Source organism: Platalea leucorodia (genome assembly GCF_965183815.1).
Source record: "Platalea leucorodia genome assembly, chromosome: 14".
Lineage (NCBI taxonomy): Eukaryota > Metazoa > Chordata > Aves > Pelecaniformes > Threskiornithidae > Platalea > Platalea leucorodia.
In genome coordinates this window covers 13,103,033-13,128,705 of record NC_138836.1, presented here as the reverse complement: position 1 = coordinate 13,128,705, position 25,673 = coordinate 13,103,033, and the positions used below count along the sequence as shown (strand labels likewise).

At 47.8% G+C, this 25,673-nt stretch overlaps 1 protein-coding gene across 1 annotated transcript in view; it reads left to right on the top strand.

The window, feature by feature from the left end:
* Window positions 1–25,673, top strand: part of DNAH9 (dynein axonemal heavy chain 9) — a gene marked incomplete at both ends in the record, with an annotated part of 219,762 nt that overhangs the window by 97,754 nt on the left and 96,335 nt on the right. The window contains 6 exons of the mRNA XM_082326558.1: window positions 1,393–1,535; window positions 4,380–4,541; window positions 5,518–5,751; window positions 13,745–14,005; window positions 20,058–20,483; window positions 24,370–24,489. Of these exons, the coding sequence (XP_082182684.1) occupies window positions 1,393–1,535; window positions 4,380–4,541; window positions 5,518–5,751; window positions 13,745–14,005; window positions 20,058–20,483; window positions 24,370–24,489 (1,346 nt within the window). The remainder of the gene's footprint in view (window positions 1–1,392; window positions 1,536–4,379; window positions 4,542–5,517; window positions 5,752–13,744; window positions 14,006–20,057; window positions 20,484–24,369; window positions 24,490–25,673) is intronic.

Genomic DNA, 25,673 nt, shown 5'->3' with positions numbered 1-25,673 from the left:
GACCACACTAGGTAACCCAGGGTGGGCGTATTCCCCAGACTCCCTAGTAAATCAGTGCCACTAACTGCGTGCCACTTGTTGCCTTATTTATGAGTCAGGAGTGGGAAGATACCAGCTGGTTCAGGTGACCTCCATGGATGGTGAGGGGCGGAGAGTTGACAGCACAGTGGAGCGATAGTTCGTGAGTAATTCCAGAGTTGACATATGTGGCTATAAATTGGCCAGATGGTTTCAGCAGCAAACAAGCCCTGCCTGTGATGAATTTGTAACCAGGAGTAAGGACAGGGGTTGTGGAGAGTGGTGAGTAACTCCTACCACCTCTTAAGCATGGTGTAGACAACACAAACACCTCATGAGTCAAGGTGAAGCTCTGCAGCGTCCTCCAGCAAGGGGCAGGCTGAGCAGCCTGGCTTTGGGATGGCCAGGTCATCTTATGGTGGCTTTGAAAAGCGTTATGTTTCCTTGTGGTTGCTATGTGGGGAAGTGGGGACAGTTGAGAGGTCCTCACTTAGCATCCAGGGAGGCAGCGTAGAATTGCAGCTGGCCTGAGGAAGGGACCGTGCAGGGACTGTGACTTCCCATGGCACGAGCTAGTGCCGCCCAGCGGGTGCTGACTGATGGCTCTGGCTGCTCTCTGCTGTCTGCATGCTTCTTTTTCTTACTTGTTTCACTTCCTATCATCACCGAAGAAGCTAGAACAAAATATATATTTTAGTCTTTCTTATAAATGAGCAGATTTCTGATTAGTGTATTTTCCTAAGTGATTAGTGCTCATATTGACAGTATCTCACTCAATAATGATGATTTCAATCCAATCAGAAGCCAGAAAGGAAGTGAATAGGTGATAAATTAAGGAACCACTAAAAAAATATTTGGTTGGGTACATTTTTGGCAATCAGTTGCATAACTATCAACTTTAAAAAGTTTTAAAAAGATTTCTAACTTTTAAAATGTTTTGGTGATCAGGGGGTTATTTGGCCACTGCTGGAAATGGCATTGAACAGCTGCAGAAATTGTACATGTAACTAATTCATTTGCAAAACTAAAATGATTTTATTATCGTGTATAGCATATTAGGTATTTGATTTTTTTTTTGTAATCTAATTAGCACTGTAGATCTGAAAAAATGGACTTTCTGTACTTTGACTCTATTCTATGTTTGTTTGCCTTGTGCATTTTTAAGAAAATTTGCTCTCACAAGTGTTTATCTTTTAGCAGAATGACCTTCTGTGCCACTTTTCTGCTGCTGGAGACTGTGGGCACCTGGCACAATGATTTTTCTCGAGGAAGGGGATTCCCTGAGCCCCTGAAGAGGGCGGCAGCCACTTCACTTTGCTCTAAGACTGCAACAAAATCCAGACCAATAAACTGAAACATGCCCTCTTCTCTTAGGTGAAATCCCCGATCTCTTCCCCGATGATGAAGTTGAAAACATCATCAACAGTGTGAGGAATGAAGTCAAAGGCCGGGGGCTGGTGGACTCCAGGGAGACTTGCTGGAAGTTTTTTATAGAGCGTGTTCGACGACAGCTGAAGGTGAGACAGAGGCTGGGGGAGTTCAGGTCCTCACCATCAACCTTGGTGCAGGGGCGCAGGGTGGAGATGCTTTGGGCTACCTTCTAGAGAGGTCAGACTGCAGCCTGAAAGCCTTTCTGCTTGTTTATGATATGAACCATGATTCTCTCAGCGAGTAGTACTAAAGCATAGGAAATGCTGTCTGTTGTCATCACTTCTTGGGCTTTCGAAAGCACTATGGGAGTTGAAAATTTTCTCTTTCAAGATCTGAGCAGCCTTTCCATTTTCAAAGCCATGCACAGTGTTTTAACTGGGCTGCAGCAGGACTAGGTCTTGCTGCTTCGAAAAGTTGCACAGGGTATCAGTCTTCATGTGGTTGATAATCCATAGCTAGAAGAATTAAAAAACATTATCTTAAAAACAGAGTGCTGGAAACTGAGTGGGACACAACATGCTTACAGGATTTCTTCCACTGCAGCCCATATTCCAGCATAGAAAGGCCTTATAAATACAACCTAAGATCCCAAAACAGTTTCAGAACTCCCCAGGTATGCCCAGCACATGGAGAAAGCACAGTGCAAGAAGGAGTTAGACTCTTCCAGAAGATATTTACCCATCTGCAGGACTGCACAGTGCTGCGGTCCCAGAGCAGGGATGTAGGGTGGGCAATGAGTGAAGACTTGATCTTTGCTTAATGAAAGCATATCCTTCTTCTTGCTCACTGCTTGGTTTGTGTTGGTGGGACACGTTCACTGAGGTAGGGTGGCCTGTTCCCTTTTTGATGTAGGCAGGTACATGTTTAGGATGGGCAACAGTTGGAGCTTTGATTTTTGGGGGAAAATTTGGGGACCATGCCACAGTATAGATGCTCAAGGAGAGTCCTCCTCTCTCTCCATCTCCCAGTGTACAGGAGAATTTCTGATGAGCACTGATGCTGTTTTGTAGCTCTTCTAACACCTTGGTTGTCTTCTGCCTGGTGTCTCTCCCTAGATATATTCCTGTTAGCTATTGAGGTACACTGGAAGGGCAACGTGAATGTGATTTACTTGAGGCTGATCCCTTTCCTTGTCTTCCCTTCTCCTTAATGGCATGTTAGAGCAGATGGATGGGGTCAGCCAGCAAGTGCTGTTTATTCTCACTAGCGTTTTGTGACAGCATCATGTGCTGTGCAGAAAGCTGATTGATCTGTTGCTGGTCCAGGGCATGCTGGACCTCTGGGAGCAGCACAGGAGGGGGGCTTGGCCCAGTGGAGCATGAGCACCAATACACCTTCTGCCTCAGGGTCTTGAGAGAGAGTAGTGTAGGTGCAGAAGAGGGGTTTTGTACATGGGTAGCTTCCTGAAGCTTGCCTGGCCCTGAGAGAGCAACTTAAAGGTGCCCGAGGCTTATGCTTGAAGGTGTAGGAAGGATTTCTATGTGTCTGTCCCCTGTGTGTGAGCATGCAGTGGCCGTGTCAGAGAAGCAGAAGCTCTGAGTTCAGCTGCCTCTTCTGAAATGGAAACAAAAGTGGTTTTGTTACAGGCTGGTTTTTGCAGCTTCTAAAAAACAGATTTTAGCTCATGGTGGAGGTCGTGACACCTTATAGAGACATCTGAGCTAACAGCAGCCTGCCCCGTGGCACTTGCAAGGCTGTGCAGGTACCAGCCAGGGCTAACAAGTGGGAGAGGGATGATGCATTGAGTGAGATATGCTGCTTCCTAAACCAGCCCTTGCTCGGATATTGCTACTCCATTGCATGGTGGCAACTTGTCCGTGTCGTTCTTTGTGCCTGATTAGCAGAGCTTGTAAATCCAGCTGCGGTGTGCTTGTAGGAAAAGGACTGTGATGAATGGTCGTGGCAGGTCTTGGTCCTTGGGTCTTATTTTGCAGTTAAAGCTGGTAGTGGAGCAGCGAAGAGGAAAGGTACTTTGCCTTGTCCTGACTTTACACCATGGGCGAGGAGTTTCCTTCTGGAAAAGGGAGAGCTTGTGCTTTCCTGAAAGGAGCAGAGCAGACCGGCTGTGGGGGGAAGGAGGCTCCCAGCCTGCAGGGGAAGGCAGGTGGATGAGGGAAGGGCGCTGAAGACTGGAGGAAGAAGAAATGGTGCAGGGCTGGGAGGATGCTGAGCAGGAGAGTAACAGCCCCTTGACCAGGCCCCAGAGTAATGCGAAGAGAGATTTCCCAGAGACCTACGAACACCGCACGATTTGTGGCAACTCAGAAACTTTTAGCAGCTGTTGGACTGAAATAAAAGCCCAAAAAGCAAAGAAGCTGCTGGGAAAAAATGCAATAATCAGGGAAAACGCATTCAGAAACGTTTTTATTTCCATTCTGCTTTGTTTTGAGATTTCTCTATTTAAAAAATAATTCTCATTCTGATAAAAGCAGATTTTGAGTTTGAGCCACCTCAACCCTTTTCAATGCTGGCTTTTGGGGAAACAATCCAGGCAGGCATGTGGTCCCGCCAGGAGAATTTAGATCCATTCACTTTAATTCCTGGTTGCACCACTTGAATCTGGACGCCAGTTCCCTGCCAGCCGAACATTTGTGTAACTGCTAAAGCAGGGAAGAGTGGTTATATTAAACCCTGGCTGCAGCCTTGAAAGTGTGCCAGGCTTCTGCTTTTGACCATAGCAATGCTTAACACAACTGCTTGTCTTTACTGCAGAGAAAAAATATGTTTACTGCTAGATTATGCCTTTTCCAGGCCAGGCGGGCTGGCCTGAAGTGCAAGGGCTCAAGGACTGAGGTTGCTGTACCCTTAGTTGGTGACGTGAGATTTTCCTTTGGAAGTGGCTGGAAGAGCCTGGGCTGGGCTGTGCGGCTGGAGCCCAGTGCCTGCTCCCTGCCATGTCTTCTCACCTTCTCCTTCCCTGGGCTCTGCAGGTTGCACTGTGTTTTTCGCCTGTCGGTAGCAAGCTGCGCATCTGCAGCAGGAGGTTTCCCGCCATCATCAGCTGCACAGCCATAGACTGGTTCCAGGAGTGGCCGCGGGAGGCCCTTGAGTCCGTCAGCCTCCGCTTTCTGCAAGAAACAGAGACTGCGGAGGTGAGCACCACACCCATCGGCATCTGGGGCTGCCCGAGCCATGCCTGGGTTTGAGTTCCTCTGCGGGGTGCAGGCGGTGGCCACCCCTGGCCACACAGTGCTGGTGGCAGCCAGGTGTGACCTTGTCCCTCTGTTCAGTGCAAGCAATGCCTCACACAATGAGGACAGTATTGCAGAGAGGGTTTGCTCACCTTTATTTCCCTCCAACACTTGTCCAGGACATCTGGGGGACTGTTTGGAGCAGAATTGCTGGTAGTGCTGTAGTGCATTAAACTTCATCGAACCACGCTTGGAATAGGGTCCACGTTTTTCAGAGAGGGGCATGGACCTCAACAGAAGTATGGCCATGGGCACCATGCTCGTGTGTGTTTGTACACTGATAGTATTGCCAGTGAAATGACTGCTTTGCTAGCAAGTGAGGCAGCTTACAAATCGGTGCAGAAAACAACTTAATGCTTATGATTATTGCAGGGAACATACGCTTTTCTCTCCACATGCTTGTCTGAGCGTCTGTAATTCTCAAGGGCAAAAATATGTCAAGTTCTCATTGATGACAACCTGCCACTAGACTAAAAGAGACTCAGTTCTGTTTATTTAGCTTTTCTGGGAAGGAGTTTGGAAGAATAAAGTCTGCAATGTTTCTTTTTATGAGTGTGCACTTTCCCCATTTGTACAGAAGAAAAACCCAAATTTATACTTAAAAGGCTGTTATTTTATAGAGCTGAATGCTAGAAAAATTGCTTGGAATAAGATAAAGTATGAGATAAAAAGATATAAAAAGAGGTATAAAGTACACAAACAGACAAAGTTATTTTAGAGATAACAAATGAAAAGGGATCAACTTAGATGTTACATCCTGGATTTTGCTGCAGCAGAAAATAAGTTAATAAATTCCTTTATATACAGCACAGGTCTGTGCTATATATAGTTGTTCTGTTTAAAATATTTTCTCCTTGTCTTCTCATCTTACTTTTAGGATTCAGTGAAAGATTCAATAAGCAAATTCATGGCCTACGTCCACACAAGTGTCAACGAGATATCCCGATTGTATCTGAGCAATGAGCGACGATATAACTACACCACTCCAAAGTCGTTCCTTGAGCAAATCAAACTCTATCAGAATTTGCTATTGAAAAAGGGCAAGGATTTAAAAGCAAAAATGGAGCGACTGGATAATGGCCTGAAGAAGCTCAACAGCACATCTGCACAGGTAAGCAAACACTTTGGGGTTAAAAGCTGATGTTTTCCTTGTTTCTCTGTTAGAGACATCTCTGCATCCTGGTTCGAAGGAGAATTTTACAGACTGAAACTGTGCAGGGTTCAAAATTTGTGCTAGATCCTGGCTCTAGTCTGGCTTGAACTGGGCTCCTGGAGGAGCAGAAGTTATATTCTGTACTGGAAAGGAGAAGGGAAGAGATGTGTGTCCAGTCTCTGCTGTGTGGGTGATGCTAATCCCAAATGAAAGATCACAGTAAGTAAAATGAGACAGGGAGACAGTTGGCTGTGTACATCTTTTTTTAATGGTTATATTTCAGCGGTAGTGACAAAATAGCTTATAAAATATGGGAAGACCAGTGATTTTTGGAGTTGCATTCAGGAAATCTACAGTAACTTCAACAAGAATCCTGTCTTTCAAACTAAATAGAGCATCCTTTTAAAATAAGACTGATGTTCATTTTCCTTGCATTATGCTATACATCTTTAAGGAAAACTAATGCATGTCTGAAATGTAGATTAGCCATCCCAAAATCACCCTGCTGAAGAGCGTCACTGGCACTCTTCTGTGATAATGACTAGATGTTGTTCTCAGTATTTCACAAACCTCTCTGTAGTGACTCAAACTGCCTTTCAGAGCTTTGCTGTCTACATCTGTTGCTAAACTCCCATTTTTCTCTCCATTTCATATTCTATTAAGTCTTACAAATGTTCACTTACAAGCATCTACTGTGGCAAATGGGCCCTCTCCTGAAGGTGCTCCAAAGAAATGCAGGGAGTTGATGTGAATGAAGGACTAGCAGATTCAACCCTTTCCATATATATGCTCTGGATAATGCTGGTGGCATAAATCATGTCTGTCACGCTCAATAGGATACATGCCTTACTGGAGGGTAATGTATGGGCTTTATTAGTGCCTCTCAACTTTTACAGTCTACATCTCACTTCAAAGAGTTGCTTTCTTCATGGTGCAGGACAGGTCTTTGAGGACACAGGAGGGGAGTGGGCATGTTTCATGTCGTCTTTGCAGGTTTTAGCACCTCCTTTGTAAGGATGCAGCTGAGGTTGAATAGCCAGTAGCAGAGAGCACCCATCACAACCAGTGACACCAACCAGAGCAATAACTACGTGCCCTCACTGCAAAGCAGACCTTCCATCTACCTTACCTACGGAGGCAAATAATTTTGCTGACCTGTGCGGTGCTGCTGCTTTTGATGATGCCCCAGTGGTGGACAAGATGGATTAGGTCTATTTTTTATTGGGAGCAACTAATATGAAATGAACCTTTTGAGGGGAAACAAGTCCTTGTAGTGTCGGTCAAACATGGCGACCCTTCTGTATTCTTTAGGCATATCTTCATATGGGTGTTATGTTGGCAAGGGTTCTCTAACAAGCCACAAAACGGGTGCTGAGCCATGGTGGAGGACTGGGGAGGAGATGGGAAGCCACAGCACCTGTGGGTTTTGTAGGTTTTGCTGTTGCAAGAAGGGTAAAAGAACGCAAAGTTCATATCTGGTTGGAGTAAGGCTGGGGTGGGAAGTGCCTTGTTTGTAAAGTTGATTAAGATGCAGAGCAGTGAGGACAAATATGTCAAATTTGAATCTAAAATTAACACTGGGGGCCTAAAATTAAACACTTAAATTATCAGATGTGCGCAATAGTCAAAACTGCTGTTGATTTGAAACCAGAGTATGGATATTTAGCAGTATTGGAAATCATACGAGAACATTCAATCTTGAATATGGATTTGAAAGTCTGAACTTTACATTCACCCATGGAAATAGTTGGTCTTGGTGCTGAGGAAGTGACAAGTCTTCTGTCTCACACGGGTGTGTCATCTCCAGGTTGTGTTCATGGTGCCTGGAAGGGATACATTGTGTTTTTTTCATTTTCAAAGCAAAGGAGGAGGATTTTGATACCTGGGTATGACCTGGCTGTGCCTTGGGTCTGAGGACTAGTGCTCCCATCATCAGCATTCTCCAGATTCCTGCTGCTTGGATGCCATGACAAGTTAATTATGAGTTTTATGTATTTCTATAGACTGTTCAGTGTGGCCTCAGCATGAGGGGGCTGTTGTGCAAGTATTTGAAAGGTATTTTCTTGACTTAGCCATTCCAGTTTCAAATAACCTGTCCCCCTCCTTTTACTCTTCTCTCCCCCCCCGCTCTTTTTTTTTCTTTTGAGATTTGGACATCTTGATACTGTTGACCAACTTTTCTTCCAAAGAACAGTTTTCCATTAGCTTACATGCCTAACCATCTCTCCCTGAAGACAGTGGCTGTCCTCAGTACTCAGAAAAGCAGAAGCTGGCTTCCAGTTATTAGGACATAATAGACTTTAGAAGATGTGTGGGATGAGTCATTTGTTTTTCAGAGTGATGTTCGCTATGAAGAGGTCAGCACTCTGTTCAGAGCCCATTGCTGAGTAATTTTTAGGATGACTTTGGTTAATATTGCATCACTGGATTCCAGATTCAAGTCTTGCTTGCTCTACCAATTAATCGCTGACCTTTGTGATGTATTTTGTGTTCTTGAAACAACGCAGGGACAATCAGATAAAATGAGTCTTCTGGGAGCCAACCCTCCAGGTTTTCTATTCTTTAATAATTCTTCTTATTCTGTCTTGGTGATAGGCAAGCACTTCTTCCTTCCCTGTTGGAGTCAGAGTGCATTACCCTTGAATCTCTCGTTTGCTTTGGTCTTTCCCTTTCTACCTCACATTACTCATTGCTTATCAGATTTTCCTGGAATCAAGAAGCTGCTCACAGGTTTGTCACATTTTTAGCACTGTTTGGGACCAAGTACCGACCCTTTTGTGGCCAGTAATGATATTCTGTGTGCTAAGGCACGTGCTGGATTTGCCTGCTCACATGTTAATCTGGTTATCATCCTGGTGTTGCCTATGGGAAGAAGGTTAATAGCATTCTCTCATTTTCTCTTCTCTTTGGGATGACAGTCTGCTGTGATTTTCCATGCCATCTCAATCTCTCTTTGTACTGTTATTCTCTTGTAGTTCTTGTTTTCTTCTGCTTACCAGCTACGTGTTACCCAAAAGGCATCTTCTGCTTTCACCAGTGTTGGCAGACACTGGAAAAGTCAGCGGTGTTTTTCTCACCTCCCCTGGATGTGGTAATGACTCTTCTGTGGTGTGTCTGGATGGTAATTTATAAAGCACGTGTCTGTGGCTGCTCCACAGCACAGCAGGGTCCAGTCACCAAGCAGGACAGGTCACCGCAGCACCCTGAACTCCGCTGTTAGCTGTGAGAGCTCACGCCGTTGAAGAGCTGTGAATCCCCAATCCCATGGTCTTGGTTTGGACATAAAACAGCCTCTTTCTGCCCCTCCACTTGGAGCTGCTTCTCTTCATCTTTTTTAGCAACTCCCTGTGGCCCTGGTGGCCCTGTTGTCCAGGCCTGTGTCAATGTGTCAGGTGCCTCTGCTGCATGCACGCATGCCTCATGCCTTTTAGTGCCTTCCTGAGCTCTGTCTTGCAGACTGATGGGTTTCTGGTATTCAGCTTTCCCCTCACATTGAGTGTTCCCGGTTTCCTTTACAGTGAGGTGTAGTGGGTTGACCTTGGCTGGATGCCAGGTGCCCACCAAGCTGTTCTATCACTCCCCCTCCTCAATAGGACAGGGCAGGGAGAAAATAAGATGGAAAAGAACTCGTAGGCTGAGATAAAGACAGGGAGAACACACACCAATTACTGTCACAGGCAAAACATACTTCACTCGGGGAAATTAATTTATTGCCAATCAAATCAGAGTAGGGTAATAAGAAATAAAACCAAACCTTAAAACACCTTTCCGCCACCCCTCCCTTCTTCCCGGGCTCAACTTCACTCCCAATTTCTCTGTCTCCTCCCCCGCAGTGGCACAGGGGGACAGGGAATGGGGGTTGTGGTCAGTTCATCACACATTGTCTCTGCCACTCCTTCCTCCTCACGCTCTCCCCCTGCTCCAGCATGGGGTCCCTCCCACAGGAGACAGTCCTCCATGAACTTCTCTCGTGTGAGTCCTTCCTGTGGCCTGCAGTTCTTCATAAACTGCTCCAGCATGGGTCCTTTCCACGTGTCCTTCCCACAGGGTGCAGTCCTTCAGGAACAGACTGGTCCAGCATGGGTCCCCCGCGGGGTCACAAGTCCTGCCAGCAAACCTGCTCCAGCATGGTCTCTTCTCCATGGGGTCACAGGTCCTGCCAGGAGCCTGCTCCAGTGTGGGCTTCCCACAGCGTCACAGCTTCCTTCAGGCATCCCCCTGTTCCAGCGAGGGGTCCTCCATGGGCTGCAGGTGGATATCTGCCCAACTGTGGACCTCCATGGGCTGCAGGGGGACAGCCTGCCTCACCATGGTCTTCACCAGGGGCTGCAGGGGAATCTCTGCTCCGGCACCTGGAGCTCCTCCTCCCCATCCCTCTTCACTGCCCTTGGTGTCTGCAGGGCTGTTCCTCTCACATATTCTCACTCCTCTCTCCGGCTGTAATTGCACAGTTCTTTTTTTCCCCTTCTGACATATATCATCACAGAGGCGCTACCACCATTGCTGCTTGGCTCAGCCTTGGCCAGCAGTGGGTCCGTCTTGGAGCTCACTGGCTTTGGCTCTCTCAGACATAGGGGAAGCTTCTGGCATCTTCTCACAGAATCCACCCCTGCAGCCCCCCTGCTACCAAAACCTTGCTGCACAAACCCAATACATGAGGCCAGATCAATAGGGTTTCCCGGCTTCAGTCTCCAGAATGTCATCACCTCTTATTTGTCTCCATCAGTCTTCATCCTCTCCATCTGAGCACCAGCTCCAAGGAACAGGCATTATATGACATGATATTTTCCGCACTGTTCTCCTTTTGCATCATGGTGTTTTGCATGTGATGTTGCATCATGGTGTTACCCGGGATATTGTTGGTAGCCCCGACCAGGAGTGCCGTGGAGCTGACCCAAGAATGACCAGGGAAGAGCAACCTGGAAATACGCTCAGAGGATGGCCCTGCTCCTGATCTAAATGGTTTATAACACTGCTGGTTTTCATAGGGTGGACTAAGAGTATGGGGGGTGTCAGTGCAAGGAGGGAGACTGTGTGTGACTGCTAGAGAAGCTCTGGGCTGTGGGAGGACAGAAGATGGGAGCCGTGCTGGGAAGGTTTTCTGTGCACCCTGAGATAATACCTGTTAGTGGTGGTCGGGCTTGGCCACCTCTGGGTTTTGGAAGTGTAGTTTAATGGCTGGAAATATGACAAGCATCTGCGTTTTCCAAAGAAAGAGAAAATAGCTCTGTGTACAAGCTGCCATCCTTTTTGGATGGAAGGTCCTTTTTGGTGTGAGAGGGGGGAAGTTTGAGTACCTCCTGTTACTGTGATGTTTGTAGAAAGAGGAGAACGTTTCATGTCTTTATTCCTAATGTTGCTCTGCCCAGGGCGGTTGCACAGGCCATTGATGGGAGCACATTTAAGGTTTCTGCTATGCCTGTGCCTTCCCAAAGGCGGTGGCACAAGGCCTCCCTGCACACTGGTGTTTCATCAGGCATTTTTATGTCTGGGCATTAGGATGTGTGGGAAGGGAGGAGAAATGGATGTGACAGAATGTTTTTGCTGTGGATGCAAGTAGAGCATTAAGAGAAACTTGTTTTCTGTGCTGAGGGGGTGAAACTGGAGGAGTAAAGTTCATAAATGCACATTCCCTGTGCCACCCCCAGGACATCGCTAAAGACAGTGAGTTTGGTTATTTAAGCATAGCTCCTGTTTCTCTCTTTCCACTGCACAAACACTATTAAATTGTCCCTGCTCAACTCTGTTTGAGTTTTAGCCTCACCGGGGAAACACGACTGTTTCCTTTCCTGTTCCAAAATCCTGCTGTAGGTAAGGGAGGCCAGAAGTCACCGTATGACCCCTGGATGTGTTGTGGTCTTTTGGCAGAGGGTCCAGCAGAGCCTCAGGATACACATCACAGCTCCAACTTGCATCTTTTCCACTGGGAATTTAACATGTAACCCAAGCCCAGCTGGGCAGGGGCCTTCACAGTAACATACACGTCTGGGCTTCCAAATATTTCTTTCAGGCAAAGCCCTGACTGAATTTCTTGCTTTTTTTAAATCCTGACAATGTTACAGCAAGTCATTTACCCTTCCATTATTGCACGTGCTTGGCTGAAAGCAGATTTTTTCAGGGCATTTTCTGTTCTCACGGGTTCTGCTGGGGGCTGAGTTTACATCTGCTCATTTTGTAGCGCTGTTGAGTGCTAGGGGGTTTTAATCCCTTGCTTGTTTTGTTGTGGTCGTGTAAACCCCAAAACCTTCCATTCATATATGTATCCAGCACATAATTAGTGATTTTTGGGCAGAAGGTCACAAGCTATATCTGCCATCAGCAAAGCCTTACACTTCAATTTCCTGCAATCCCCGGGGACGTGGAGCTAAACAAGAAGCTGCTGCTGAGTTTGCCGACTGAAGAGATTATGTGCTCCTGCGAGCTCAGAGTTGTTTGGATTTATGTGTCTTTGTGCTGGTGAAAACAGCATTGTAGTGCCAGGCAGCAGGAGATGACAATGGATGAAGTGCACAAAGAGACTCCTAAGAAACCGCTCTCCACTTGAAGTTGATGCTGAACGTCAATAGCTTCGGGTTATAAGATTTCAAATTGTCTTCTCTCTTCTGGTATAAAAATGGAATTATCAACAAAAGCAAGTGTCTGACTTCCCTTCTGGTAAGTATTTTCATACAGGCAAACAGGTACCCCAGGAGCTCTAAGCAATTCTTTATGAGCCTGATGACAGGACAGTGAAAAACTCTGTCGTCTGCACAGAGCCTGTGTAAATTCATGGAAACAGGTGCTTTTAGAAAGAGACTTTCTGTCTTCAAGTGAGAGCTGGTGTGAGCTTCCCTACCATGCAAATGCTTCAGCCTGTTGCTAGAGAGGGGTCCTGCCTTGCTGGGGTGAGCAGCTGCTCAGTGGAGCAGTGTGTGAGGAGCTGCCACCACTGCCATGCCTCTTGGCTACCAGCTGAATGGGAGATCCCTTCTCAAGCTCATTTGACACTGCATTTTAAAGCCCCTTGAGCCTTGGACCTCTGACAAGGGCTGTACCTGTCAGCAGATCCCAGTTGTAATCTTTCTATTGTGAAAAATGCCCTTTCTGCCAAATGTCCATAGGACCTTGATGGTTGTGAGGGAACTGATGGGGTGCTGTGTCTGCCTTGTGCGTGTGGGGATGGAGAGGTGGGTGAGTGGCAGGGTGCCCCTGGGCGAGCAGGCAGCTCAGGGAGTGCTGGTTCCTTGTGCACAGGTCCTCCTCAAAACCTGCACATGGCAAAATACCACGTGCTCTGTTCTGCTCGTGTCAAGGTTGAGAAGTGAAAGAAAGCGCAGCTGAATTGTAGCATGTCACCTCCACTGCAAAACACACGTGTACAGCGCATGCACACCTCCTTTACCAGGGATGTGATGTAACATAAGATCTCATGTTCAAAGCTGGATGTATTTGGCTTTGTAATGAGAGAAGCTTCCTGCAAATGCCTGGTCCATGGTGAGGCTCCTGGGCTGTACAAAAATAATCCCAAGAATACCTGAAAAAAAAGCTTCCACCTCCTTCCCATTGGATCCTGCTCAAAGCAACATTCATGTTGCCCTGGCACCTCTGTCCAGTTTCCAAGCAGAGGCAGTGAGCAGGGGTGGGACAACCTCCTTAGCAGCTCATCCTGCTGGTGCTGGTTTCTCCCCTGCTGGGTTCCTCTCTGCTAGCAGGCTGCTCTGGTGTGTAGACCATGCGCGTGGGCTCTCCAACTGTGACCCAAGCAACCATGAGCAAAGGAGAGCAGCAGTATCCTGCTAACAGCTAGAAATGATGCTTTTCTGTGCTGCCAGGGCATTGCTTGCTTTACACACAGGCCCTCCATGCTTTTGGGTACTGCTTAGTCCCACTCGAGTGTGAGCCCGTGCTGCTGGACAGGGCAGGGAGCAGGTTAGTGAGTGTCTGTGCTCCCAGACATGTTTCTTCCCTCTAGGTGGATGAGCTGAAGGCCAAGCTGGCAGCCCAAGAAGTGGAGCTGAAGCAGAAGAATGATGATGCTGACAAGCTGATCCAGGTGGTGGGGGTGGAGACGGAGAAAGTGAGCAGGGAAAAGGCAATCGCTGATGAGGAGGAGCAGAAAGTGGCACTTATCACCCAGGAGGTCGAGCAGAAACAGAAGGACTGCGAGGAGGACCTGGCCAAAGCTGAACCTGCCCTGGCAGCTGCCCAGGCTGCTCTAAACACCCTCAACAAGGTAGGGTGAAGATTCCCATGGGAATCCAGTATCTTCCCTCTGCATAGTAGGGGGCCAGTGTCATCTGATGGCCCAAGTTTTTGGGCATTGTATTGACTCTCCTCCAGCTTCTTCCCAGCTGATGCATACTTGGTCCCTGGTGTAACTTGGAGCAGCCACGAGGCTGCACCAATTTACCCTTTACTCACGGCCACGGAGAGCAGGAGGAACTGGAGGTGGGCGCTTCATTTGCACCTCTTCTCCACTGTTGGCTGGCTCCACTGCTTCTTGTCCTGCCCCATAAGGAAGGGGAGGTGACCTTACTGTCACCCTCCTTCAGGACCCAGGGAAGAGTGTCTCAGAGGGATCACCAGTTCTGTACCTCTGCCTTGCTCTCTGGGCACCGTCTCTGGTTCAGACCCGTCTGCTAGCATGGAGGAGGATATGCAGGATGGAGGGCTGGGCTCCAGGGCAGGGCCACAGCCCAGATCTTGCTCCAGACTTTTCTGAGGCTGCAAGGAATGAAGCTGTAGGAGGGGAGACAGGAGAGGCTGACGGTGCTCTCAGGATGACTGGTTGTCAGCTGTCCTGAGGATCCTGTGACAAGGAGCACTGTGCCCTTAGCCGGTCACAGCAGAGGTGCAGGAGGTGTTGCAGGACAGGTGGGGTGAAGCCCGAGCACCCCTTTGTTTCAGTGAGAGACAGTATCAATGCTGTTTGCTTGGGGTATTTCTGTGCAAGTGCACAATCAGCACAGCGGGAGCTGAGAACACTCCAAAATAGCAACAAGGCAGAGTTTACACCCAGCTACATTGTGAGCCTTTCTCCCCCGCGGTATAGCTGGTGCTGAGAACGTTGCGCAGACAGATATCGTGTGAGCCCTGCAGACCGGTGTTGGTGGGTGTGGGGCTGGCAGTTTATGGTTGCAGCTGGCAGTGAGCGCGGGCATCCTCCGAGTTCCCACTTGACCCATTTCCTGCTTTGGAAAGGGATCTGTGATGGGAAGGATCATGTCCCCCCCCGAGTCTGCGGCACAGTGGGGCAAGTGTCTTCGTACAACCCATGGCAAATGCCTTCCTTGTCCAAGGGAGAAGACAAGGTGGGGGAAGAAGGACAAGAGATCCAGAGGTGCAGTGGAGAGAGTTCGTGACTTTTTGGGCTCCTCTGAGCATCTTTCCCTCATGAGTTCCCTGCTGTGGTAGGGACAACACATGGTGGCCTGAGGGTTGGACTGATCTTCTCCAGCTGTACTGGGGTGGGATTTGCCTTGTCCTTTCTTTGTCCAAGATGTTCTTCAGGCCTTGTTGAGTGTGATGCTCAATGTCTGAAACATACATCTTGGCTCCACAGGTGCACTCATGGGGTGGCTTTTGGTTTGACACAATAAGAAGTGCTGTCACAGAAATCTCATTATCCAGTACCGGGGCTTCTCGGGTGGGGAAAGGACCTGTTCTTCAGCAGTGTCTTTGGGCTGGGCAGGACACTGTTGTGGGTTGTGGGTAGTTGGGTACTGAGTGCGGGGTGACCTCTTGGTAGAGCTGTATGTTGCTGCAGACAAGGTGACTCCAAAGCAAGGTGCAACTGGGGAAATGTATAACCCGGAGATAAGGACTGCTCTGACTGCAGGAGACTAATTGATTGGTTTAGGGAAGGCTTTTGGTACCTTGGAAGGTTTTTCCTCCAAGGGCACTCCAGGAGCTCCTGTTTGGAGCCTGGCACTTTGAGATGGGCCCCAGAGACACATACCTGCAATTTATCTTGGTCTGCAGCTCACGCAGCATCCTGGATCAGCAAATTTCCACTGCACCCAGGGCAGAGCAGGGCCACACACCAGGTGCAGCTAGAAAATCAGTTATTCCCATGATCATAGCAAGGCATGGCTCAATCATGCCTCAACCATGGCTCAATCATAGCCCTGCTGGGGGAGAAGAAAGCAACTCTGAGGCATGAGGAATGGGTTTTCTGTTTGATTAGCTTTCAGGAAACATGTGGCTTTGCTGCAGAGATGTGTTGCTTTGTCTCTTGTTCCTGGAAGGGAAAGGACTGTACAAAGGGAAAATATTTATCTCTTCATTAGTTTTGGTTTCATGGTGGAGCTGTAGAATAACTCATTAGGCAAAGATTAGGGAGATGCTGGGATTTTCTCTAGGGACCCGTAAAGCAGCAATAGCAGAGCACTGGAAGGCATGGCCTCCCTTACCTTGTGATTGGAGATGCATCAGGGAGCTTGACCTGTTTGCTGACATGAATAATCAACAATATTTATGTGTGTATATATAGTTTCTCCCCAATTATCTAAGTCTTCTTATTTGGACAGCACTGTTATATGCAACATTAATAGGGAAAATGGTGAGAAAAGCTGTCAAGTAGAATGCAGTAATAAATAGATATAGTCAGCTACCAAGGAGCTCAGTAAGTATGTGGATACATGGACATTTCTGTGCTGGTGTCACCTGTTAGTTGAAAGAAGAGCAGCCATGTTGATTCATAGAATCGTCTAGGTTGGAAAAGACCCTTAAGATCATCGAGTCCAACCGTTAACCTAGTGCTGCTAAGGCCACCACTAAACCATGTCCCTAAGCACCACATCTACCCAGCTTTTAAATACCTCCAGGGATGGGGACTCAACCCCTTCCCTGGGCAGCCTGTTCCAGTGCTTAATAACCCTTTCAGTGAAGAAATTTTTCCTAGTATCCAACCTAAACCTCCCCTGGCGCAGCTTGAGGCCCTGTCCTCTCGTCCTATCGCTTGTTACTTGGGAGAAGAGACCGACCCCCACCTCGCTACAACCTCCTTTCAGGCAGTTGCAGAGAGCAATAAGGTCTCCCCTCAGCCTCCTCTTCTCCAGAGTAAACAACCCCAGCTCCCTCAGCTGCTCCTCATAAGACTTGTGCTCCAGACGCTTCACCAGCTTCATTGCCCGTCTCTGGCCACGCTCCAGCACCTCAATGTCCTTCTTGTAGCAAGGGGCCAAAAACTGAACACAGGATTCAAGGTGCGGCCTCACCAGTGCCGAGTACGGGGGGAAAAAGATCTATGATTCTATGATTCTAAACCAAAGTCACTGTTCATCATTCATTACTGTAATCAGAGCACCCACTGTTCATGAGACACTTCCCAAGCAACGGTAGTTACGAGTAACAAATGCGTGTTATTTTTTTCGCACACAAATTTTTCCAGCAAAACTGAAAATACTTCACCACATCAGTGTGTGATCAGGTGAAGGGGGCCATGACGTGTGCATTACCTTCTCATCAGGCACAAATTAAACCCAACTTGATTTCGGCTCCTTTTTTTGTGGTGGGAGGATTGTCTTTCTGGTGCTTTAAATAATCCCCTTTGGTGCCTTCAAAACCATCCGTAGCCATGCTGCTCTCTGAAGGGGGAGGCCCAGCTCAGCCAGCCTTCAGCAGGATTTAGTTCTTTGTGTGTTCCTCATAATTTAAACTTTTCTTTTCCTTTTTTTCGTTTGAGCCAAGAAGTGACCGCAGGCTGGTTCAGCCCAGCTTTGGCTGGGCAGTGGCTGCACTGGGGGAAGCTGCTGCAGCCATTTGCGTCCCCTGCTTTAGTGTTAATGCCTTTTGCAGGGTTTGGTGGCAATGCGAGTGCCTGCAGCAAATTGAGAAGCTAATTAAGGTGTTAAAAAGCAATAATTATATACATATATGAGATAATTATATATATATAAAAATAATTAAGGTAATTAATTATTATATGGACCATGATGGATGACATGTGGGTTATGATAGACCCAGCACAGAATACCTGTAAAACAAAAATGCAAACCCAGACCTGATAGTGAGTTTGAAAACTCGGGAAACCAGGTTTTAGAGACAAAAATGCCATTTTACCTCTTACAGTGCAGTTTGTCTGCTAGCCCTGTGACATGCCTGGGCTTTTTCTCAGCATCTGAATCCCCTGGGCCCTAAGGACTGCAGGACATGGGGCTCAGCAGATCTGATGTTTTGGCATCCTCATCTCCTTTTTGAGGAGGTGAGAATGGGGAGATCATGGCACACGGACTCTGGGACTACCTTCCCCTGCTGGTGTGTCTCTGCTTAGCACAAAGCATTTTCCAAGACAAGGCAGCAGCTGTCCTGCGGAGATGGATGGGCAGTTTGTGCCCCCTTGAAAAGGAGGATGGTACTTGGCCAGTGCTGCTCAGTCTCTGCACAGGTTACAGCGAGCAGAAGACAGTGACCATCAAAGGCAACAAACTTCCTGTGCAATTGCCTGCAAGGAATATCCCCTGGAGATGATCCAGAGGCGTTCGAGGATGCTATAGTGGCCAGAGTTCCTGAGGTAGGTGGCACTTGGTGTGAGCGTCCTGTCCGATTTTCATCCCAGGGGTACTCCGGTGTGCAGAAGAAGAATTCAGAGTGATTTGTTAAAATGCAACCAATTGATGCCATCAGGGAAAAGGGCAGAGCTCCTTTTACCTGATACCCAAGTTCATCAGCGTGGCCCTCACCGTGGACCTCACTTGTCCTCTTTCTGTGGTGCCAGCGACTCTCGCAGTAAGGAAGGAAACCATCCACCCCATGCTGCCCAGGTGTTCCTTGATCTCCTGGCCGGGACAGCATCATCCTCCCTCCCATTCAGGGTAGTAGTGTCACCGTTCCTGTCATGTCATGGAAGTGCTCACCTCCTAGGGATAAAGCAATGGTACCAGCTCAGCATCCCATTTCCACTGAGATGCAGGCTGTTAAACCCAGGCTGCTTTGCCAGAGCCCTCCCAGCCCCCTGAGCACCAGCCCCCGGCACATGTGGAGCTGGGGAGAGGCCACGTTGCACACGCTGCTCCTGGCTGAGCAGAGCAGGGCACTCAGGATGGAGGAGGGCATGTTGGGGTGCGCGTCTGCGCTCACGGTCAGCTCCATGTCACTGAGCATGTTAATTAGAGACATTTTACACTGGAAATGCACACAGCTCCCAAGGGCCTGTCTCTATCAGCTTGATTATTAACAAAAGCTAAAAGCAAGCAAAGACACATTTAGGAATAGATTCATGGCAGATACCTTTATCCAAAAAACGGATGCTCAAAAGTACCAGACTATCCCACCTTGCTTCCATAGACAGAAACTGATAGAAGCAGAATATCAGAGAATATAGATTAAAAACTATTCAAAACTGATAGAAAGAGGAACTGACAGAAGTTCATAGATTTTTCTTAAACTGGTGTTGAAACTGCCCTTATCCTTGTTTTTACAACAGTGTCATCTGAGAACAGCTGACTTACCTGCACTGTTTTTTCCTATGCAAAAGCTAACTGACATGTGCATGGAGAGAAGATTTTAGGTGTCAGCAGATCAAACCCTCAGCATCACGTTGTTGTCACAGTTGCAAGTGTGTTAGGAAATGCGTGCTTTGTCCACAATTCAGCTTTTTTTGCTTAAGTTAAGATTCATCCCACTTAATATTAGGGACTCGCTAAAACCACCTGTGTTCATAGTGGAGGAGGTGGGGACTCCCCCTTGGACAAGGGTGTCCCCAGAGATTAGCTGATTCTCATGGGGGGACTGCCTGTTCACTCCAATGACTGCTCTCCTGCTGAAAGCGCTTGGTTAAAGTGCCTAAATTTGGGCTGGATGATGGCCCCATGGAAACATGGGTGCACACAAATAATTCAACAAGACCTTAACGCATGGGTGTCTGGCACAGGGAGTAGTTGAGCATGAAGGGAAGCTCTGCAAGGCAGTTTTGTAGGGAATGGGGGCTATTTATAGAGGTTATTATTTGGAAAGGTTTCCTTTTTCCTTATCGTGATCTTCTGAGAGGGCAGAAAACCTCCTGCTCCACCAGGAAGGAGGGCTAGCAGCAGGGAAAGGGTGGGAGGCTGGGGAGAAACACTGTGCTGTGCTGGTCCCATGTAGGATATAAGGAGCTGGATGCAGGGAATTGAGCACATGTGCTGTAAACATGCATAGAGGTGATTTAAAGGCAGCGATGTTCAGGCCGAGAGAAACCCAATTTATCAGATTGATAGCCTGGGAGCCTGACTCTATTAGTGGTAAAGTAAAAAGAAAGTCCATTCATTTTTGTCTAACAAACAACCTTGTTTTCCTCTTTTCAGAAGAATCTAATGGAGCTGAGGTCCTTTGGGTCACCACCTTCAGCTGTCAGCAATGTCACCGCGGCCGTGATGGTGCTGATGGCCCCAGGGGGAAAGATTCCCAAGGACAGGAGCTGGAAAGCAGCGAAAGCTGCCATGGCCAGGGTGGATGGCTTCCTGGACTCCTTGATCAAGTTCGACAAGGAGAACATCCATGAGAACTGCCTCAAAGCCCTTCAGCCTTATTTACAAGATCCCAAGTTTAAACCTGAATTCGTGACCACCAAGTCCTATGCCGCGGCTGGCCTCTGCTCCTGGGTGGTAAACATCGTGCGCTTCCACGAGGTGTACTGCGAGGTGGAACCAAAGCGGCAGGCGCTGAGCAAAGCCAACGCAGAGCTGGTGGCTGCCCAGGACAAGCTGGCCAGCATCAAGGCCAAAATTGCTGTAAGTGCCTGCCCTTTGGTGGGACCCATCTCACTAGTTACTGCTTGGGGAGAAATCCTCCGCTTTGGAGAAAGCTGCTTCTCTACACTCATATATTTTTAAGGGCAGGGTGGGAATCCAAAGATTCAGCAGATTGTAGTCTTTTCTATCCCTTTTATTGCTGTTTTCTACATTTCATCTGTTCTTCTCCAGCCTTGTTTACACCTTAAAAGGAAGGCTAATTATTAATTCTTATTATTCCTACCTAATTTTTAAAACATAATTTACCTCTACTCATGGGTCCTCAGAAAATTCATTATTTCAAACGGCCATGTTCCTGCTGTGTTGCTCCAGGGGCAGGGAAGAGGAACAGGAGGCTGATTCAGAGCGCTGGTAGCACAGTGCCGCGCCGGGCTGGCTCCCTGAGCTCAGTCCCTGGTCATGGGCATGTTTTACAGGATGAAGACTGCTCTAGTAGGAGTCTAATAATTTGTCACATCATGGCTCCCTGTCGGCATATCTTGTGCATCATCCTTATTTAAATTTTTGCTTCTTAAAAAAAAAAAATTTAAAAAATCATTGCATAGAAGAAATTACTGTGTGATTAAAAGTGCATTTCTACAGAGAGTAGCTTCTAGCCTTTCACCTTTTCCTTCGGAAAATTATCTCTATGTTAAAACACATCCTGCTTTTCTCCCCTCTGCCCCTTCCTGGCCAATACTCACTAATAGCAAAGTGTGGAAACCAGCCCCGGGGGGACCCTGCCAGCCTGTCCCTCAGACTGCAACACAGCATCCCATCGCTTGCTGTTCTCCAGGTCCCTCCGGATGCAGGCAGCTACCGCTTGCACTCCAAAACCTGCCTTTTTTTAAGGTGCTGTGGGTCTGGGATCCCTCTTTGTCAGTGAAGGACCCTCTGTGGCTGTGCTTTCATACTGACACCACAGTTCATGCAAAATCCCCATTAATAACCAAGGTGCGCTGTCAGCCGGGCTGACAGATTTGTCTTTAAATAAGTGACTTTGAGATATGCACCTGGAGACGGGCAGCATAGTCCCTCCAGCTGAGCTCATCTGAGTGCTCATCTCTTCCACTGGCACATCTTCATGTTAGAAAATACATAACTCTTTTGATGCCTTCTAGGGCTTATTGTTCTTAAAATGCTTACTACACTTTTAAACTAAAAATATAAAAAAAATCTCCAGAGCTCTCCAGTAGCCCTTTCCTGCTGCAGATGAAAGGAGGGCAGGCTTGATGCAGGGATGGATTTAGAGGTCTTTAGCCTCTAATTCTCCTATCTTAGATGTGAAATACGGTGCTGGGGAACTTTTTACATCCCTTTATGCTGCTCGTTTCCAAAGCTTTTAAAGCCTGAGCATTTCTTTTTTTTCTCTTTTTTTTTTTAAGACATGGGATTTTGTTAAAGAAAATGGCAATCTTTAGGGGGATTAGTAGTACTCCACTGGCATGCACTTGCAAAACTGACTGGTTTAGGTGAGTTTTCCCCCCTGCAGATGGGTAATGATACACTGCTCAGCGTGGAGATGGATGTGGAGGTATATCCTTGCTTATCAGCTGGGATATCTTGGATAGCTTCACTGATGTGAGGCTGATTCATACCTGCTCACAGCCAGGCCCGGAGCTGTTACATACCCATTTTTAGTAATAAATGAGACTATTCTGATTGTCAAAAATACTTAAGTACCTTCTCCGCTCCTTCATCTGCCTGAGAAACAAGGTTGCTACAAATCTGGGGAGGGGAGATGTAGAAGCAAGATGTATACTCACAGTTGCACACAGATATATTTGTGTGTTGCTGTAGAGTGTGTCTGGTGGGGTACTGCAGGTATGATGTGTTCTTCATAGCTCGTAGATACTCATTTATCCGATCGTGCTTGCATAATGGGATTTTATATATACAAGAGTATGTATGCACATACATTCATGTGCATGCAGAGACAGAAACTTTTTGTGTTATTAATTCCAAGGCAGGTCGAGGAGAGTCTGCTTTGTGTTTTCCAGTATCCTGGAGAGCTGCAGATATCCCTAATATAATCCTTTTTCATTTTCAGGTTTGTTTCTAGTGCGTAGCTCAAACAGTGTTGAAGTGATTTACAAGCCGTTTAGCCTTAAGCAGTTTGCATCAGGTGCAAATAAAAATCAATTATTACTTTTACTTCTCTTATCAGAAATGAAATGCTCCAAGTGCTTGTGGGAGCCGTTGATTTGTTTTAGCCCAGAGTGTGAAGAGCTCTGTCCAAGCAAAGGGCTCTTTTTCTCCAGGTGGTTTGGGCCCTTTCTGCCCCTTCCCAGCCCCAAAGCACTTTGCAGCCAACCTGCAGGTGAGATGGACCCAGCTAGTGCTGGTTGGGCTCCTCTGCAGCAGCGTCCCATGGCAGGTACTCAGGCAGCTTTAGGAGCAGAACAACTTTATTGACTTATTTGTTATATTCCCTTCTAGAAACAGGGTGCAGGAGGTATGGCCTGGAGATGGTTCAGGCATACCTTCAGCTGCTCAAGGAGCCCCTTGGGGATTTGAGCACAGCTCGGTGAATCAGCAGAGCCTCAAGGACTGGACTTGAGACCAAGGGGGCTGCAGCATCAGGAAATACAAAATCCTGTTTTCTTAGCTGCCCTGCTCATTGCTTAGCCACGGTCATTGGTACTTGGCCATCTATCAATGACATAGACAGTGGAATCGAGTGCACCTTCAGCAAGTTTGCAGATGACACCAAGCTGAGCAGTGCTGTTGACATGCCTGAGGGATGGGATGCCATCCAGAGGGACCTGGACAAGCTTGAGAAGTGGGCCTGTGTGCACCCCAAGGTGCAACAAGGCCAAGTGCAAGGTCCTGCACCTGGGTCGGGGCAATCCCCGGTATCAGTACAGACTGGGGGATGAAGGGATTGAGAGCAGCCCTGAGGAGAAGGACTTGGGGGTGCTGGTAGATGAAAAGCTGGACATGAGCCAGCAATGTGCTCTCGCAGCCCAGAAAGCCAACCGTATCCTGGGCTGCATCAAAAGCAGCGTGGGCAGCAGGGCGAGGGAGGGGATTCTGCCCCTCTGCTCCCTCTGGGGAGACCTCACCTGGAGCCCTGCGTCCAGCTCGGGGGTCCTCAGCACGGGAAGGACATGGCCCTGTTGGAGAGGGGCCAGAGGAGGCCACAAAAATGATCGGAGGCCTGGAACACCTCTGCTATGGGGAAAGGCTGAAAGAGCTGGGGTTGTTCAGCTTGGAGAAGAGAAGGCTGCGGGGAGACTTTGTTGCAGCCTTTCAATACTTAAAGGGCACCCACAAGAAAGATGGGGATAGTCTTTTTAGCAAGGCCTGCTGCGACAGGACAAGGGGGAATGGTTTTAAACTAAAAGAGGGTAGATTTAGACTAGATATAAGGAAAAAAATTTTTACAATGAGGATGATGAAACACTGGAATTGGTTGCCTAGAGAGGCAGTAGATGCCCCATCCTTGGAAGCATTCAAGACCAGGCTAGATGGGGCTCTGAGCAACCTGATCTGGTTGTAGATGTCCCTGCCCATTGCAGGGGGGATGGACTGGATGGCCTTTAAAGGTCCCTTCCATCCCAAAGCATTCTATGATTCTATGATAAGGACCCCCTTTCCCAGTTTAAATTCATACCAGGGCAGAGCCCCAAATAAATTGGTTTTGTGTGTTCTTTGCCTCTGTCCTGTGCCGAGGGTGTGAGTTACAAGCACATCAAATAGCACAGGACATTGCTGCTCGGTGCTGGCTCCTGATGCCACTGTGTAGGGGCTGCAACCTGGGTGCCAGCCTGGGCAGCGTGAGTTGTGGTGGAGCTTGGCCGGCCCTGCCCGCAGGGTGAATCATGTCTGGAGAAGGGTTTTCCTTAAAACTGTGCTGTTATTTTCTCCTTTTTTTCATGTGCAGCGCCTCAATGAGAACCTGGGAAAGCTCACAGCCAAGTTTGAGAAGGCCACTTCAGACAAACTCAAATGTCAGCAAGAAGCTGAAGCTACAGCGTGTACCATCGCTCTTGCAAATCGACTGGTGAGTGTCAGCAGATGCAACTCTAATGACATGAATGGGAGGTATCAGGTGCTGCTGAGATGCGAACCATGTGCACACAGTACGTTACATCCTCTAATTTTTTTTGGAATACATTTCCTGCACTGCAGCAAGTTTCAGTAATGAAAATGAATTTGCATTGGCTGTTTTCATACATCAGGGTAGGCACTGCTCATATTTAAAGAGACTGGCTATACTCCCTCCACAGCTGTCATCTCCTTTTTGTTACTTAAATGCATGATCAAGTACTGATGGGCCAAAACTATATGACTCAAAAATTGTGTCGTAAAAACAAATATGGAATATGCCAGTAGCTTTACAGGTTTTGAAATGACAAAAAGTTAGTAGTGAAAAGCTCTAAAAAAACAGTACATGTTCCTGTTATCAGCCCATCGGTATGCATTGCAGTCTGTTGTACCTTCAAAATATGCAGCCTCCTAGTCCTCTGTGGGGGTAATGGCCTTGTCACTGCTTCACAGATAAGAGACTGAGAGATAATGGCTTCTGTTCACACTGTCCTGTTAGCTGGAGCCCCAACCCACATCCAATGCTGCAATTGCCCTTAACACTTTGTATTTTGGCTTCTGCACCAGCTGTTAGCTCAAAGCGAGCCAGTTTTACCTCCAAGCAAGGAAACAGGGCTGCAGGAGCCCGTCCCATGCTTAAGCTCTGCCCTGGCAGGCGGTGGGGTTGGAGCTGGTTCTAGCAGCTGGCTTTGCTGAGTCAAGCTCACCCTTTAGCACATGAAGGCAGAATTGACGCCATCTCGGTGGAAAGCCCCAATTTTTTAATGCTTTTAAAACATCTGACTCACTAGACCTGCAGGGAAGAGGCCAGTAGAGTTACAGACTTCTATGGGTTACAGACAGGCAGTGCACTCCCACACTGCTGCTGCTGCAGCTCTTGGCGTGCAAAGTGCCTGCCTTGCCCTGTTTTGGGTGTGGGACGTGTGCGCAGCTTGGCACGTGGCTCCTGCCTGAGACCTGGCAAAACTCACTGAAACACATGGCCCCTTCCTTGTGGCTGCGCAGCCTGGTTTTGTAGCAGCAGTGCAAGAAAGGCTGCCGTGCTGCCCTTCCTCCCAGGAGCAGTGGAGTCGTGTTCAAACCACTCACTTTTCCAAGAGGCTCTACCTGTATCTCCAGGAGAGCGTCCTGCTCAGTCTG